This window comes from Amblyraja radiata, chromosome 21 (assembly GCF_010909765.2).
Source record: "Amblyraja radiata isolate CabotCenter1 chromosome 21, sAmbRad1.1.pri, whole genome shotgun sequence".
Classification (NCBI taxonomy): Eukaryota; Metazoa; Chordata; class Chondrichthyes; order Rajiformes; family Rajidae; genus Amblyraja; species Amblyraja radiata.
This window is the reverse complement of record NC_045976.1, coordinates 35263085-35282003: the sequence shown is the minus strand read 5'-3', so window position 1 is coordinate 35282003 and position 18919 is coordinate 35263085. Positions and strand designations below refer to the sequence as shown.

At 44.5% G+C, this 18919-nt stretch overlaps 1 protein-coding gene across 1 annotated transcript in view; it reads left to right on the top strand.

Moving 5' to 3' along the window:
- LOC116985339 (carboxypeptidase A1-like) overlaps positions 1-15768 on the top strand; it is a 28408-nt gene extending 12640 nt beyond the window's left edge. The window contains exons 3-13 of the mRNA XM_033040073.1: positions 107-188; positions 2379-2513; positions 3500-3598; positions 4299-4400; positions 5335-5433; positions 5803-5913; positions 11364-11454; positions 12488-12687; positions 14246-14330; positions 14828-15034; positions 15571-15768. Of these exons, the coding sequence (XP_032895964.1) occupies positions 107-188; positions 2379-2513; positions 3500-3598; positions 4299-4400; positions 5335-5433; positions 5803-5913; positions 11364-11454; positions 12488-12687; positions 14246-14330; positions 14828-15015 (1192 nt within the window). The 3' untranslated portion in view covers positions 15016-15034; positions 15571-15768. The remainder of the gene's footprint in view (positions 1-106; positions 189-2378; positions 2514-3499; positions 3599-4298; positions 4401-5334; positions 5434-5802; positions 5914-11363; positions 11455-12487; positions 12688-14245; positions 14331-14827; positions 15035-15570) is intronic.
- The last annotated feature ends 3151 nt before the right edge of the window (positions 15769-18919 follow it).

The following is an 18919-nucleotide window of genomic DNA, read 5'->3' as shown; positions in this document are numbered from 1 at the left end:
TAGCTTTTAATGGCTTATGGCTGCCTCACTATTTTTGATTTACACACCTATATGTTGTGTAATTTGATTTATATTACCTTTAATTATCCAAAACATTACTTTTCAGTGATCAGGTGCTCCGGATCAGTGCCAGCAGTCAGAAACAGCTTAATCTGGTGAAGTCACTGGAACAGTTACAGCATCTGAAGGTAATAGACCTTTTATAATGTGGCTTTTGTGTCAATGATTGTGACTTTTGAAGAATCTGTAGCCTCAATCCAGAAATGAGTAAGTACCGACACATGCAGGAGATATCGCCACATCTTTAGGTCTCTGTCTTGCCGAACTATTCTAGCTCCAAATCTTTGATAACTTTTATTTGGGTCAGGCGTTGGATGGGTCTTGCTTGTTATATGATCTCTTTAACCAAAATCAATGCTTTGTACTAAGAGCAATTGCTGTCTTCTGTGATACAAGAGCATTGTGAGGATGGAATAAAGAACTTAGGCAGTCATGGTTTGATATGGAAGAGCAAGAGTCTTCCAGTAACAGGAACCGGTGGTAAAGAGACTTGTACTTAAATGATGCCTTTCATAACCGGTGGACATCCCATGGCAATTCATGTATAATAATGCACTCTGAAGTTTTCTAACTGTTGTAGAAAATACAGGAGCCAATTTGTTCAGAATATGGTAGTATCTTTAGGAATATTTCACATTCAACGGGAGGTGAGAGGGGTTTCATCTCTCCTCTGGAAATGAGACTTCTGGGAGTGTAGGAGGACACTGAGATGACACCACTGATTGTCCTAAGTCTATGCAGAGCAGCACACTTCCTGAGTTTTCCCCTTATTCACCTATTCAACCCACTGTCACCTTGAGTAGGTCTCACAGTGTAAATGTCCTCCTGGAAATCACCACTGAATGCTTGCATGGATGATAAAGCCATGTCTAAAAGCCGAATCAGTGGACAAGAATTTGAACTTTTATGAGTACCTCTGCTATTCCCAGACATTCAAAAAATTCCTGAATCTGTTGGAAAATATTTAAGTTAAAAAAATTAATAACAAATACTGGAAATATGTAATAACACACATGTACATTCATTCAATTAGCTAAAAAAATGTAAATTACTTAATACCCCTCTCCCTCCCTGATATTCCTCTCCATTCAATGAATGGGTTCACAGTTCCTGCATGTGTTCATCACATAGATTTCCATTGTATTGTATCTATACAGAACGAAAACTCTGATCTTGTGCTCTTCCGTTTTTTCTATTTGCGCAAAAACAGTATGCGATAGTGCTACGATTTTTCGCCAGCTCACTCACCATTCTTCTGTGCTGCGAGTGCAACAAGTTTCGTTCCAATCAGCCATATATTGTAAAAGTGCGCGAGGTTTAAAAATCTTTAAAACCACGTGTGCGCAAACCGATCTCCTCTCCTGCCAGTCAGCGCCGCGCGGATTGGTCTCTTCTGTCACTACCCGGGATGGTCCGCCCTTTCCTGCGCCATTGCGTCTTTACTGGAGCTGAGGGACTCTGTGGATGGCCGGCGGAGGTCTCCAACCGGACACAATTTTCGGAGGGACCGGAAGCGGCACGGAGTTGGCGATGCCGCTGATGTCGCCAAATGGAAATCGGAGACTCTAATCCCGGCGGAGAACGACCGTTGTGAGTCCCCATCGCACCGCCAGCTCCATACCCTTCCCCTCTGGTCCCCCTCGCCAGCTCCAGCCCAGTCCCCCGTGATACCCCCCTCTCCCCAATGGCTCTTCGCCGTCTTTTCTCCAACCTCCCTCCCCCACCCCCGCCTACACACCCCCTCCCCCGTTGCCACACCCCTTCCCCACACCCCCGCCCCCACATCCCTCCCCCCGTCCACACATGAAGAGGAGGGGGAGGGAGTGCTGGGGATGAGGAGAAATGAGCCGCGCCTGCGCAATTAGGGGCTATATGCGAGTGATGGAATATTGTGTTGGGGGAACGGGTTGGCATTGGGGAATGGGAGAGTGGTGGAATATTGCGTTGGGGAATGGCTTGCGTTGGGGGACCAGGCCTCCCTTGTGCCTGGGACCAAACGGTCCCACTTAGTCTAGTATTCACATGAAACCGACAGCATTTCTGCAGATGATTTAGCCTTTATGTTAAGACTCTGGAATGGGACAAATCTATAACTTCCAGATTCAGATGCAAGTCACCTCAGGGGCAGTTGATGGGGATATGGAGAAAATTGCAAATGGGATGAGAGTAAATACTGTAGGTGTTTGATGGTCGTCAGGAATACAGTGGCCCTGGTATACATGCTGTACGACTCTTCATAAATGCTTTGGTAGGCTCCTTCCTGCAGCACTTTGTATGTTACAGACAATACTAAACTTCCCTTTCGATCAACTTTGCAGCTTGATTTCTGGAAAGAACCTGTGAGGAGCTCCCTCCCCATCGATGTACGAGTTCCTGCGAAGCATGTCAGCACAATCAAAACAATTCTGAAGTCTAACAACATAGCACATTCCGTCATGATCGAAAACCTGCAGGTAATCTGGAAATGGGTCAGGTACCTGATCCATGTTCTACCTGTTGTCATGGACTGAGCGCAGGAGTGAACTGATGATGGAGAATTGTTTCATGGGTCACAGACTCATGACAAAAACTAAATGCAAAGACGGATCAGTAAATGTCAACACACGCGACTAGGCTACTTGGTCATCAAACAGAACAATGTGATGCCTAACATCAGATATAACAAATTCGTTCATTAGTTCAATTTAAAACTGTATTTTGCCTCTGATGCGAACCTGTCTAGAGCAGGTTTGGTGGACCACTATTAGGATCAATCTCCATGGAACACGGAAGGTTAAGGCGATATTTAATAATGGTACTAAAAATTAAATGGGAATGTGATGGAGCACACACACGAAAATAGAACAGAAGTACATTGGCAGGCCCTTCATGCCTGCCCCACCATTTAATGGCTGATCTTCGCTGGCCTCAACACCTCTTCTGAATAATTTCTCCACACGGCTTTATTCTTTGATTTATCAAATATTTTTCCATCTCCATTTTAAATACTTTTAATAATCCAGCTTCCACCACCCAGTGGGACAGAGAATTCAAGAGATTCGCCACCTTCTGTGAGAAGAAATGTTGATGTTCCACAATTCTAAATAACCACCCCTTACCTTCAAGTGATGTTCCCTTGTTCAAGACTCTCCCACTAGTGAAAACAGGAAGAAACTGTTTCCACTGATAGAGGGATGATTAATCTTCTGGTCCTCAGTGGTGTAGCCAACACCCCCACCTCAATGAATACAATTTCATCCACAGCAGCTCACTGCTGATCGCCGGAATGCAGCTGATGCAGAATGATGCAATGATTTACTGGATGACATGAGCAACTGAGATTCAGCAAGCAATTTATCAAGTAAATAGGGCCTTCACAAAGGTGATGTTCATAATAAACTAATCTTTGGTCCTGTTTATGTTTTTTGGAAATGAATTTGTGTCCAACTTTATTTTTCAGTCATTGGTGGATGAAGAGCGCATAAGCACATTGATTTCTGAGCTGAGACAAAATGGTACCTACAGCTTTAACTATCGGTACTATCACCTGCTAAAGGAGGTGAGATATATTGGTTCGTTTGCAGTGTTGGCCGCCCTGCTGTCAGTGAGGCATGTGAGATCATCCTGCTAGGCCTGCTCTGATCCATGTACGATTACACAGTCCACAGGTTCAACCAGTCTATTTTTACATAGTCAAATATCACACATGTTCACTGTAGCACTGTAGCATTATGTACAATATTTGGATTTAGAGATAATGTTTAAATTACCACAGGAGGAGATAGGAGAGGTTTAAGAAGAGAATTTCAGGTAAATTAGAATTAATCAAGAGGAAGAATTGGAGAAGGCAAAAGACAGAGAGTTGTTGCTCAGAAACAGGGAGAGGAGAGACCAGAGAGGGATGTGAGCACGTGGCTATGTCAGTCTACAACAGGGAAATGGGTGAAAGGGACTTATATGTGTTTGTATATATTTGGTAATATGAGGAATATGGAGGTCAGAAGTTCTGCTTGGGGTAAAGTCAGATACCAAAAGGCCCTTTGAAAGTTTACAGCCTCATGACAGTGAATGCAGATAGTTGCCATTCAGAGTCTCCATTTACCACAGTAGTGCACAGCACCCTGCAAAGTGTTGATAAATGCTTAATCCGGTGGGTTCACTGTTCTCCTTGGCAATCTTATAATTGACGTGGCGCTGCATTACCATGCTATAAGGGAACATCCTGATGTGATTGACACATTGTCTTGCTACTTTCACAGATTTACAAGTGGATGAAGAATCTTGCTGATGAAAACCCACAGTTGGTCAGGAGAATGAGGATCGGTAGAAGTTCCCAAGGTCGGGCAATTCATGTCCTGAAGGTTAGTCAAGAAATTGAGACATTTAATGCCTTTGAACAAATTGGATGTTCATCATCCAAACTCCTTCCCTAGGGTGTTCCATTATAATGCTCAACTGTCGCCATTAATTTTTTAGGCAACAGTCCCTGACTTCTAACCATTGGATTTCCATGGATATGGTGGCTATTTGCTCAAAATGTGGAAACAAGACAATTGTCCTTAAACCATGTCCCTCATTCTTTTCCAGAACTGCAAGTCTGTGAAGCTTCTCAATTTCTCCAGCCTTCTCTTCCTAGGCATAAAGCAAATATTATTTTCGATTTGTCTTGACTTTTCCTCTACTCTGCCTCACATTTGTACTATCCTGTACTTTGAAAAATGTACAAGTAGACATAAAAGCAGACTTCCGCTCTGAATGATTTATGTGGCATATTATTATATATCTTTCATATGATGGTATTAGTCTTCTTAATCTAATACAAGATTGAAGATTAAACATCTGTATAATAGCATTAATCAATTCATGTCAATAAGCTAGCAAACCATTCATGCAGTGCATATAAAATAAAGATACCAAAACTTGGACACAAATCAAGGACTCATTTAGCATGTTACAAAATTCACCTTGGCTGTTTACATAGCTTCTGTGAAACCAGATTAGGCATCTTCCGTGCTTCTAAATTGCTGCAATTTTTATATATTGTTGATATAAGCCAAATTAAGTTAACGTAGTTAACACCATTGGTTGTGCACGACTTTAGTCTCATGCCATTTCAGATATTCACCACATGTGCTGCTCAGAATGCAAAATCTGATGGAACCATTGCTGAATGAGTCTGTGTGGATGTTTTCTTGTTATTCTACGTGATTTGTCTGCACTTTTCTATCGTTCCTTTCCCCAATCGGCATTGGAGAACACTTAACGGGTATTGTTCTGTTTTCCTCATGGGGACAGTTTAGCACGGGGCACAGGCGGCCTGCCATATGGATCGATGCCGGTATTCACGGCCGCGAGTGGATAGCACCTGCTGTCGCAATATGGATGGCAAAGAAGGTAAGTGACATTTCTGGAACTGACCATTTCATTCCACTGTATGCCTTAAGGCTCAGCTCACTCCGATTCATACTGGTACATACAAGTAGAATCCTACATTCTTAAAGCACAAAGGAGGACTGTTCATTTAATTCTGCTTCTGCTGGCCCTTTGGCACAGTTGTCGAGTTGTCATTCCTTTTAAAATAGTCCCTTGTAAACCATAAAGAAATTCAGATTAGTTTATTGATATATACACCAGTGAAATTCCTTGCCCACTGGATCGACAGCAGAAACAACAAATAAACTTAAACCTGTATGTGAACCAAACTCAATAAATGCATGAGAATCCTGACATCTGAATGCCGTACTTCCTACTTTATTTCATTAGATTACCACTGACTATGGCAATGACCCTTCCATCACAACACTGCTGAATAAAATGGACATCTTCATGGTGATCATGGCGAACCCTGATGGATATGTTTACAGTAAAACTACGGTATGTGGACCAAGGTTTGGCACCTTGCCATTTCATAAAAACAGAGTTGTACTGCACAGAAACACTCCTTTTCAACCCACCTAGGCCAACCATGATGCCCGTCCACACAATCACATTTGTTCACACATGGCTCATGTCTCTGTGCTTTTCATGTCTAAATACGTTTTAAACATTGTTATTGTGTATAACCTTTACCATTTCCTCTTGTAGCTCATTCCAGATAACCACCATCCTGTGGAAAAATGCATCCCTCAGATCCGCTATAAATTTCTCCCCTCTCACTATAAAGCTGTGCCCACTAGACTCCGCTGCCTGGAGGAAAATATCTAACTATCTATTCAATCTACAGTGGCTTGCAAAAGTATCATACCCCTTGAACTTTTCCACATTTTGTCACGTTACAACCACAAACGTAAATGTATTTTATTGGGATTTTATGTGATAGACCAACACAAAGTGGCGCATAATTGTGAAGTGGAAGGAAAATGATACATGGTTTTCAAATTTTTTTACAAATAAAAAACTGAAAAGTGTGGCGTGCAAAAGTATTCAGCCCCCTTTACTCTGATACCCCAAAATAAAATCCATTGCAACCAATTGCCTTCAGAAGTCACCTAATTAGTAAATAGAGTCCACTTGTGTGTAATCTAATCTCAGTATAAATAGAGCTGTTCTGTGAAGGCCTCAGAGGTTTGTTAGAGAACATTAGTGAACAAACAGCATCATGAAGCCCAAGGAACACACCAGACAGGTCAGGGATAAAGTTGTGGAGAAGTTTAAAGCAGGGTTAGGTTATAAAAAAATATCCCAAGCTTTGAACATCTCACGGAGCACTGTTCAATCCATCATCCGAAAATGGAAAGAGTATTGCACAACTGCAAACCTACCAAGACATGGCCGTCCACCTAAACTGACAGGCCGGGCAAGGAGAGCATTGATCAGAGAAGCAGCCATGGTAACTCTGGAGGAGCTGCAGAGATCCACAGCTCAGGTGGGAGAATCTGTCCACAGGACAACTATTAGTCGTGCACTCCACAAATCGGGCCTTTATGGAAGAGTGGCAAGAAGAAAGCCATTGTTGAAAAAAAGCCATAAGAAGTCCCGTTTGCAGTTTGCCACAAGCCATGTGGGGGACACAGCAAACATGTGGAGGAAGGTGCTCTGGTCAGATGAGACCAAAATTGAAGTTTTTGGCCTAAATGCAAAACGCTATGTGTGGCCAGTTGGGGGGGGGGGGGCTTTCTGGAGCGCTAGTATGGGTGTAGTGGGCTGAAGGGACTGGTTTCCAGAGGGCTGGTATGCAAATTGTGCGCCAAATGGATTCTTGGGCTGGCGTCTCAGTCAATCAAGCCTGTTGTGCTGGCAACTCACTCACTCACGGCTGGTGGGCTGGTAGTTGACTCAAGGCTAATCCTTGAAATTCTATTTCAAGCAGGGTATAAGGCCACCAAATTCAAGTGCAGTTTCTTACCACTTCTAGCAGGGTGCAAGGCCACCAAATTCAAGTGCAGTTTCATACCATTTGAAGTAGGGTGCAAAGCCACTAAAGACAGCGAGTCGTGACCTCTCCCTCCTCCATCTTGCAGAGACTGAGCCACACCCACATTTCCGGATTTTATAACCCCTCCCCCCCCCCCCCCACTGGAAAAGGTGTGGCTTTCATGGAGTGATTGACAGGAGAGAGATTCTCAACATTTTTTAAAAAACTAATAACACTTTTATTTTTCATTGATGGAAAGAATTCTCTGCATCTGCTCAGCGGAGGGGGACTGAGTAAGATGGCCAAAAATCACAGCCGTAAGTGGTAGCGTTTTATCTAAAATCAATATACAGTGCAAACAGGAAGTAAGTGCATTTACAGTAGTGCCTTTTAACTTCAAGCCAAAGCACCCAAGCCACCATTTGCAGTAAGTAGTGCATTTCAACTTCATGCCACCATTTGCAGTAAGTGGTGCCTTTCAACTTCAAGCCAATGCACCCACGCCACCATTTGCAGTAAGTAGTGGCTTTCAACTTCAAACCACACCCAAGCCACCATTAGCAGTAAGAGGTGCCTTTCAACTTCAAGTCAAAGCAACTAAGCCACCATTTGCAGTAAGTAGTGCCTTTCAACTTCAAGCCACACCCAAGCCACCATTTGCAGTAAGTAGTGCCTTTCAACTTCAAGCCACACCCAAGCCACCATTTGCAGTTAGTGCCTTTCAACTTCAAGCCACACCCAAGCCATAATTTGCAGTAAGTAGTGCCTTTCAGCTTCAAGCCACACCCAAGCCACCATTTGCAGTAAGTAGTGCCTTTCAACTTCAAGTCAAAGCTCCCAAGCCACCATTTGCAGTAAGTAGTGCCTTTCAACTTCAAGCCAAAGCAACCAAGCCACCATTCGCAGTAATAGTGCCTTTCAACTTAAAGCCAAAGCTCCCAAGCCTCCATTTGCAGTAAGTAGTGCCTTTCAACTTCAAGTCAAAGCTCCCAAGCCACCATTTGCAGTAAGTAGTGCCTTTCAACTTCAAGCCAAAGCAACCAAGCCACCATTCGCAGTAATAGTGCCTTTCAACTTCAAGCCAAAGCTCCCAAGCCTCCATTTGCAGTAAGTAGTGCCTTTCAACTTCAAGTCAAAGCTCCCAAGCCACCATTTGCAGTAAGTAGTGCCTTTCAACTTCAAGCCAAAGCAACCAAGCCACCATTCGCAGTAATAGTGCCTTTCAACTTCAAGCCAAAGCTCCCAAGCCACCATTTGCAGTAAGTAGTGCCTTTCAACTTCATGCCACCATTTGCAGTAAGTAATGCCTTTCAACTTCAAGCCATTGCACCCAAGCCACCATTTGCAGTAATTACTGCCTTTCAACTGTAAGCCAAAGCACCCAAGCCACCATTTGCAGTAAGTAGTGCCTTTCAACTTCATGCCACCATTTGCAGTAAGTAGTGCCTTTCAACTTCAAGCCAATGCACCCACGCCCCCCCATTTTCAGTAAGTATTGCCTTTCAACTTCAAGCCACACCCAAGCCATCATTTGCAGGAAGTAGTGCCTTTCAACTTCAAGTCAAAGTTCAAGCCACCATTTGCAGTAATAGTGCCTTTCAACTTCAAGCCAAAGCAACCAATCCACCATTTGCAGTAAGTAGTGCCTTTCAACTTCATGCCACCATTTGCAGTAAGTGGTGTCTTTTAACTTCAAGCCAAAGCAACCAAGCCACCATTTGCAGTAATAGTGCCTTTCAACTTCAAGCCAAAGCTCCCAAGCCACCATTTGCAGTAAGTAGTGCCTTTCAACTTCAAGACAAAGCAACCAATCCACCATTTGCAGTAAGTAGTGCCTTTCAACTTCATGCCACCATTTGCAGTAAGTAGTGCCTTTCAACTTCAAGCCAAACCAACCAAGCCACCATTTGCAGTAAGAAGTGCCTTTCAACTTCAAGCCAAAGCAACCAAGCCACCATTTGCAGTAATAGTGCCTTTCAACTTCAAGCCAAAGCTCCCAAGCCACCATTTGCAGTAAGTAGTGCCTTTCAACTTCATGCCACCATTTGCAGTAAGTAGTGCCTTTCAATTTCAAGACACACCCAAGCCAAGCCAACCAGGGGAGGGGGGAGCAGGGGGGGGGGGCAGGGAGGCGCTAGTATGAACCATTTTAGAACCAATAGACATTTTTTTTGCAAGCTTTAGAACCAATAGACACACTTTTTGCAAGCTTTAGAACCAATAGACATTTTTTTTGCAAGCTTGAGAACCAATAGACATTTTTTTTGCAAGCTTTAGAACCAATAGACATTTTTTTGCAAGCTTTAGAACCAATAGACATTTTTTTGCAAGCTTTAGAACCAATAGACATTTTTTTGCAAGCTTTAGAACCAATAGACATTTTTTTGCAAGCTTTAGAACCAATAGACAATTGTTTTGCAAGCTTTAGAACCAATAGACATTTTTTGCAAGCTTTAGAACCAATAGACACATTCTGCAAAACATTTTAGAACCACTAAGGGCACTTACATTTGAGTAGACATGTGTTCAGTGTTATTCACAGCTCAGAGAAACGTGACCCTCTGCCTTCCTCCATCTTGAAGAGATTGTGTGGCACACCACTTCCTGGTTTTATAGTCCCTCCCCCCTGCCGCCAGCGGGGGCAGCAGAGAGAATGGGGAATTTTGTAAAAACATTAATATCTCTGTCATTTTTAATCGACGGGAAAAATCCTCGGCACACATGCGGCGGAGGGGGGCTCTGAGCAGGAAAAATCCTCGGCACACAAGCGGCGGAGGGGGGCTCTGAGCAAGGTGGCCAAAAATGACGGCCGTAGGTGGCGGCGTTCTCTCGGAAATCGCAGCACAGATGGCCAAAACCGGTCAAGAACAGACTTTTAGTAATATATAGATAAGATCCTCTCTCATCCTTCTAAATTCCAGTGAATATAAACCCAACCGGTCCATTCTTTCATAATATTTTCAGTCCCACCATCGCGGGAATTAACCTGGTGAACCTACGCTGCACTCCCTCATTAGCAAGAATGTCCTTCCTCAAATTAGGAGACCAAAACTGCACACAATACTCCAGGTGCGGTCTCACCAGGGCCCTGTCCAACTGCAGTAGGACCGCCTTGCTCCTATAGGTAGGTAGCATCTCTGGAAAAAAATGAATAAGTGATATTTTGGGTCGGGCGCTTCTTCAGACTCCAGAAATCTGAAAAAGGGTCCTTCTTCAGACTCCAGAAATCTGAAGAAAGGTCCTGATCTGAAACGTCACTGATCCATTTGCTCCAGAAATGCTGCCTGACCCACTGAGTTACGCCAGCATTTTGTGTCTTTCTTTGGTATGAGCCTGTATTTGCAGTTCCTTGTTATTACATCTTTGTGAAAGTCTTTATCACTCATTCTTTTGCTGACTCATCCTTCCTTCATATGGCAACCATAACTGTACACAATATTCTTAAGTGTGATCTAACCAATGTTGTAACATGATGTACCAACTCTTATACTCAATGCTTTGGCCTATGAAGGCAAACTTACATGCGCTTTTCACTACCTCATCCACTTGTGCTGACATTTTCAGGAAGCTATGGAATTTCACTCCAAGGTCTTTCTATCTCATACTACTTCTAAGGTCCATCCCATTTACTCTATATTTCCTTCTAGAATTTGACTGAATTTGAATTCAGTTTCATACTCATACAACCTTGCCCATCGCTCTTTGTTTCTCTTCTCCCTAAAAAACATCAAAAATACCTTACATTTCTGTAGCAGCTTTTCTATGTTAATTGGGGCAATGTCCTGTTTCTGTGTTGTAGGGTCTCAGTAAAATAATTGCTTTAATGTAATGAATAGAGATCTTTAATCAGAAAAGAACTCTAACTAGAAACTGATTAATAATTTCTCTTTCTGAATGCTGATGGAATCTACTGTGTTTTTCCAATAATATTTAGTTTCAAAAACTGAATGTGCAACTTTTTTAACCCCAGGACCGCATGTGGCGGAAAACCATGTCCAAGAGGCCTGGATCTCGTTGTTTTGGAGTTGACCCAAACAGGAATTTTGATGCGAACTTTGGAGGTGGGAAATTGCTCCTGATATTCTGATGCAACAATATTCACGAAAGTTTCTGAGATATTGATTACCTAGAGCAGGTATCATACAAGAGATGTGGAGAGACATCACACAATATCTTACTAATGAGGGTACGCAGACTAATATCTTTTTCCAGGCAACATCCCACAAGATCAAGGTTCCAATTACACTTTGATTGGATAGACCACACTATTCACATGCCATACCCCAGACTTCCCAAATTGACACATTATTTCAAGCTCCATTATAGAAATATATTATCAGGGGACAAAGGAAACAATTCAAGAATATTCTCAAAGTCTCAAAATATCCCCAGCAAGTTCTGAGAATACCTGTCCATTACCATCAAAATGGAGGAAGAACATTTGGGATGGCACCGGGATCTTTGAATTCTTTGTCAGGAGCACACATCAGCAAAGGAGCACATCTCGTCCCATTCTACCCATCCACTGATACATCAGGCACCTCCTGCTCCACCTAACCATGGCATCTCTTTGGTGTCTCTGAACTGACAGCCCATGAACAGAAGCAAATCATCCTTGACTCCAGGTTAAAAATGAAAAGAGGATTTGGGGTAAGGATTTGGATCTGGGTTGGGGACGGATCGGGCTATGTGCAGAAGGGTGAGTGTACCCTCTTCTGTTCATGTTCTCATTGCCTATGAGTTTCCTTTTCCACTGGCACCCAACCCGATTGCTTGGCTCAGCATGCTCCTAGCTCCTGACTCAGCTTGCTTGTCATCATCCTTTATTTGGAAGTTTCTTTGTTCCTGACTGGAAGTTTAAGTTGGATTCAAATTCAAGTTTATCCCATCCTCTAAAATTGGGAAACACTGAATGGAACATTAAATATCAACCAAGTCTTTGGAACTCTTATTAGCAACTCCGCTACAATATTCTGCACAGGTGTATTTACAATCGATTTGGAAATTGTTAGGGAATCAGATACTTTGGATGTGAAAGGGACAAGATTCAATAAACCCAGTGGTAAATGAATAAAGACTGTTTTTAATTGGCAGGGAATGGCAGCAGCAGAGTTCCATGCTCAGAAAGTTATTGCGGACCACATGTGCACTCCGAACCTGAGATCAAAGCTATTGTCAATTTCATCAAGAAGAATGGCAGGTTCATAGTGTTCCTCACCCTGCATAACTATTCCCAGCGTTTGATGTATCCTTATGGATATACACAGGAAACTCCAGAAAACGTTGAAGAACTGGTATGATTCTCTCTTTTTTTTAAACAGTAGTTTTAAACCCAATTGACTTCTGAAAGCATTCAGGAGTATTGATGTACTGAATAATTGATAATAACTGAAGATGTGTCTGATTGGTAGCAAAATCACCTAGTGGTCACCCCCAAGAATATCGGGTGTCAGTTGTGGTGAAGAACCTTAGGGATTGTAACATCCAGTCCTACTAATCAATATGAACATCTGGATCAAACCAGTGACTGCTGCGAAAGGGGAGCTGACAACCAGGGAAAAACCTAGTGACGGCCTGGAGAGACTGCTGACCGTAGGGAATAGACTCCACCTAGCTCCTCATGCCAGCAGGATCCATCGCTAATCAGCGTTTTGGATCCACCCTTATATTGCTACAGAAGGAATCGACTATGAATAAGAGAACTAGCACAGCAATAGACAGAGCAGCAGCACCGGCAGGACATAAGCTACGAAGCTGCATCTGTGGCTGGGAAAAGATAACATCAGAGAAGGGTCTCAAGATCCACCAGGGCAGGGAAAAGTGCCTGGGAGAGCTTGGTGTGGGGCCTCGCATTGACCATTACCTTCTAAGAGGTAGGCCAAATCAGTCGAGTGAAGCCCAGTGACAGGTTAACCACCACAGTCCACAGGGTATCAGCACCCCAGGCGAAGCTCAACCAAGTACTGTCCCACCAATGGACACGAGTCCAGAGCCCAACCAGCCACAGTCAGCGGTAGAGAGGAAGATGGAAGGAAAGAAGCAGAATGGAGCAGTCACCGGCTGTGGCTGAAGAGATAAGATGCTGTCTGGGCTGCCACGTGACCATCTAGAAACTAACCATAAGGCACACACCCAGGGCTGATCACCTTGCGGTGGGCCTGCCTCGACTGAGGGTGTCTTGTGATAAAAGGCCGAAACACCCAGTGATGTTGAGGTACACAACTGAAGATGTGTCTGATTGGTAGCAAAATCACCCAGTGGTCACCCCCAAGAATACCGGGTGTTAGTTGTGGTGAAGAACCTAAGGGATTGTAACATCCAGTCCTATTCATCAAAACAATAGCACATTCCGTAGCTTTTCTAGAATGAAAACAAATAACATAAAAAGAAAGGCTTGCATGTACATCTGGACTTTTGTGATCTCAAAAGCACCTCAAAACCAATAAAATACTTTTGAAATGACTTGATGGAGGAAACAGCCAATTTGTTCACAGTGGTTTCCCATAACATCAGTAAGAGTTAATGATCAGATTTTATTTCTAGCAATATTGGTAATTTGTCAGCCATAGACACTTCCTGCTGCAACTGAGAAAGCAATTAAACACATGTTTTAAAATCTATCTCAAATGAAGGGTTGCCAGCAGTACAGCACTCCTTCTGGAAGACACTTGCGCATAATCTTGGAGGTAATACTTGACCTCTCAATACTCTGATTTAAAACCAATGCTACCTACATAGCCGCAGCTGACAATTCGTCAACTTGTGTAGATGTTGTTCTAAGCCACGAGTTTATTCCGAAAAAGCAAATCACTTTCATACTCTGATGATTTCCGTGACCTCTTTCTGCTACAGGATATGTTGGCTCATGAGGCCACTGAAGCTCTGACCTCCCTGTATGGCACTCGATATTCGTATGGAAGCATAGTACAACTTATAAGTAAGTAATCTACAAGGAACAACGGTGCATTGTGATATAAACAAACCCTTGTAAAGTCCAGCTCAATTGTGGGGTTTCTCTGGCATAGATACAACTAGCTGAACAGAACAGCAAGCTGCAGATGCACCCTGAAACTTGCTGGACTGTTAGAGAGTATTCTAAAAAACCTTTGGGATAATAGACAGCAAAGTCCATTAAAACACTGAGGTTTTTGTTTCACTCTCTTTCTTGGCCTAACTAATGGCAGGAAACTACAAACCTATTTCAGTCTGTAAAGCCATCAAAAGCCAAGTGGTTTTGACTTGCCAGGTTCAAAGGGCCAGGCCTTCTTTGGTCCAACCCTGTCAATGCCACATTATAATTCTGCTAGTCTTATGAAACATTATATGATTACATAAATAATGCCATAAGTTATCAGTTGGTCTTCAATACAATTAATGTTGCAAAATAGTTCGATATGTGATCTTCATGTGTTCTTTTCTTTTTCCCACCTTCAGATGAGAGTAGTGGAAACAGCATTGACTGGAGCTGTAAACAAGGTGTTAAGTACTCATATGCCTTTGAGCTGCGCGATGAAGGTCAATATGGCTTCATGCTTCCACGGAGTCAGATTGTCCCGACTGCTGAAGAGACATGGTTGGCTGTAAAGAAGATAATGGAACATGCCTGCAATCGCTTGCCTTAACTTTGGATATGTTGCCATCTATTATGCACATTACGCCAATTTTGGCCTCCCTTCACTGGCTCCCAGTGCACTTTCGAGTTCATTTCAAAATTATTTTATTTGTTTTTAAATCGTTGAATGGGCTCGCCCCGCCTTACCTCTCTGAGCTGCTCCACCTATATGCTCCTGCCCGGTGCCTCAGGTCAGCTGATCAGCTGCTCCTTGAGGTACCAAGGTCTAAGCGGAAGCTCAGAGGGGATAGAGCCTTTTCTGTTGCTGCTCCGGCACTCTGGAACACCTTGCTGCTGCACATCAGACAGGCCCCCTCACTGTCCATCTTCAAATCCTCCCTAAAAACACATTTTTATTCTTTGGCTTTCGACACTGGCTGAGGCATTGCTCCTGTTTTTAGTGCTTTTAATGTCTTTTAATTTTTAGTGTGTTTTTTATAGTCCTTTGTTTTACGGTTTTTAATTGTTTGTACTAGCTTTTTGTTCATGAGTTCTCATGTACAGCACTTTGTGGCAACTGCAGTTGTTTAAAGTGCTTTATAAATAAAGTTATTATTATTATTATTATACATAATGTAAATTACTTAATACCCCTCTCCCTCCCTGATATTCCTCTCCATCCAGTTCCTGCATGGGTTAATCACTTAGATTTCCATTGTATCTATCGATCTATACATAACTAAAACTCTGATCTTGTGCTCTTCCGGTTTGCAGGGTTTTTCTATTTGCGCAAAAACGGTACGAGATAGCGCTACGATTTGTTTGCCAGATAACTCACATTTCTCCTGTGCTGCGAGTGCAACAAGTTTTGTTCCGATCGGTGGTATATTGTAAACGTTATCGAGGTTTAAAAATCTTAAAAAACCGCACATGCGCAGATTCTTTCAGTCAGCACCACGCAGACTGGTCTCTTCTCCTGTCAGTCAAAGCCACGGCCGGGATGGCGACGCCCCTTCCTGCCCCACCGTCGGTGGCCTGTCCCGCCTCACTCACAAACCTCTCTCTCCCCTCCTCATAGTAACTTGTCTATCATCCCCACCATCACCGGCAGCGGCCGCGAGGGGGGTTCAGTGGAGGCCCTGGTCCCGTCTCTTTCCATCATCACTCACCCCTCTCCACCGCCCACCCTCTGCAAACACCGGCTCCATCCCCCCCCCCCGAGGCCCGGCCTGGCAGCGTCAGCGAGCCCGGCATGTAGGCGGGTGGGCGGGGACGGGCCGTGCGGCAGCAGCGAGAGGGCGGGGCCGAGCCGGAATGGGCAGAGGGAGGGAGGGAGAGTCGGGTTGCAGGGTGGCCGAGCAGTTTGTGCGGAGTTTGAGTAACTTACACACGATGCAAACTGGTCCAATCATCAAGTCAACTGGATCTAAACCACAGCTAACAATGAATGACCTGTGGTGGAAGGAACTGCAGATGCTGCTTTTTATGGATGGAGGGAGGGAGGGAGTGACTGAGGGGAAAGGAGAGGGAGGGAGGGATTGGGGGAGGGGAGGAGGAGAGGGGAAAGATCCTGGGGCGGTGAGGAGGGAGAGGAAGGGGTAGGGAGGGAGAGGGGGAAAGTGGGGGAGGTGTGGATGAACCATGAGATCCACACTCTTTTGGTCCAGATCCCGGGCATTCCGGTCTGAAGATGCAGAGGTCTACAAGAAGTCCAGATACGACCTTGTTAAGGCCATCAAAAAGCACAAAAGGGACCTGCACCAAGTTGGACGATGAGACGGATGTTAGGCAACTGTGGAAGGGCTTAAATGCCATCACCTCGTACAAGGCGAAATCAGGAGGCAGCTCAAATATCAGCGAAGCATCACTCCCTGACGAGCTCGATGCGATAACACGCTTTGATAGGGAGAACACTGATGTGCCTTCCTGAGCCCCCATTCGCCGTGACGGTATTTCAGTCACAGTCACAGAGTCCGACGTCAGAAGATCCTTCAGGTGGATGAACTCTCGGAAAGCGCCTGGACCTGATGGCATACCTGGTCGTGTTATAAAAACCTGTGCGGACCAACTTCCTGGAGTTTTTACGGACATTTTCAACCTCTCACTTCTGAGGTTCCCACCTGCTTTAAAAGGGCATCAATAATACCGGTGCCCAAGAAGAGCAAGGTGATATGCCTCAACGACTATTGACCAGTGGCACTAACGTCTGTGGTGATTAAGTGGTTTCAGAGGTAGATTATGGTGCATATCAACTCATAGCTCGACAAAACCTGGACCCACTGCAGTTCGTTTACCGCCATAACAGATCAATGGTGGATGTGATCTCACTGGCTCTCCAATTCGCTCTGGACCACTTGGACAACAAAAACTCATATGTCAGGCTGTTATTCATTGACTATAGCTCGACATTTAATACAATCATCCCCAACAAACTGGTTACCAAGTTCTCAGATCTGGGTCTCTGCGCATCCCTCTGCAATTGGATCCTCGACTTCCTCATCCACAGACCCCAGTCTGTCCATATTGGTGGAAATGTGTCATCCTCGGTAACAATCAGTACGGGAGCACCTCAAGGCTGCATGCTCAGCCCTCTGCTTTACTCACTCTATACTCATGACTGCGTAGCCGGACATAGTGCGAACACCCATCAAGTTCGCCGACGGCACCACTGTTGTGGGACGAATCACTGATGGGGATGAGTGAGAGTATAGAAGTGAGATCGACCGATTGACCAAATGATGCCAGCACCATCCTGGCCACACACTTATCTCCCCGCTACATTCAGGTAGAGGGTACAGGAGCCTGAAGACTGCAATAATAATAATAATAAATTTTATTTATGGGCGCCTTTCAAGAGTCTCAAGGACACCTTACAAAAATTTAGCAAGTAGAGGAAAAACATGTAAGCGGAATGAAATAAATAGTAGAGACATGACTAGTACACAAATTAAAGACAGAATTCAATACAAAACACAATATGAGGCAATTCAAGCACAGATGAAAAGGGAGGGGGACGTGGGGCTAAGGATAGGCAGAGGTGAAGAGATGGGTCTTGAGGCGGGACTGGAAGATGAAGATGGTGAGGGACACGGAATTGCGGATCAGTTGGGGGAGGGAGTTCCAGAGCCTGGGAGCTGCCCTGGAGAAGGCTCTGTCCCCAAAACTGCGGAGGTTGGATTTGTGGATGGAGAGGAGACCGGCTGATGTGGATCTGAGGGACCGTGAGGGTTGGTAGGGGGAGAGGAGGTCAGTGAGATATGGGGGGGCCAGATGGTGGAGGGCTTTGTAGGTGAGGACCAGGATTTTGTAGGTGATCCGGTGGGAGATGGGAAGCCAGTGAAGTTGTTTGAGGACTGGAGTGATGTGATGCCAGGATTTGGTGTGGGTGATGAGTCGGGCGGCTGCGTTCTGGACCAGTTGGAGTCGGTTGATGTAGGTGGAGCTGATGCCAAGGAGAAGTGAGTTGCAGTAGTCCAGTCGGGAGGAGATGAAGGCATGGATGAGTCTTTCAGCAGCGGGAGGTGTGAGAGAGGGTCTGATTTTGGCGATGTTGCGGAGGTGAAAGAAGGAGGTTTTAATGACATGGTGGATGTGAGGCTCAAAAGAGAGGGTGGAATCAAAGATCACGCCAAGGTTGCGGGCCTGGGGAGATGGGGAGACAGTGGTGCCGTCGATGGTGAGAGTGGGGTTATTGATTTTGCTGAGTGTGGTTTTGGAGCCTATGAGGAGGAATTCTGTCTTATCGCTGTTGAGTTTGAGGAAGTTATGTTGCATCCAGGTTTTTATAGCTGACAAACAGGAGTTGATATGGGAGAGGGGGGGGTTGTGGGGGGATTTGGTGCCGAGGTAGATCTGGGTGTCATCGGCGTAACAGTGGAAGTCCAGGTTGAAGTGGCGGAGTATCTGACCAAGGGGGAGGATGTAGATGATGAAGAGGAGGGGGCCGAGTACGGAGCCTTGGGGAACGCCTTGAG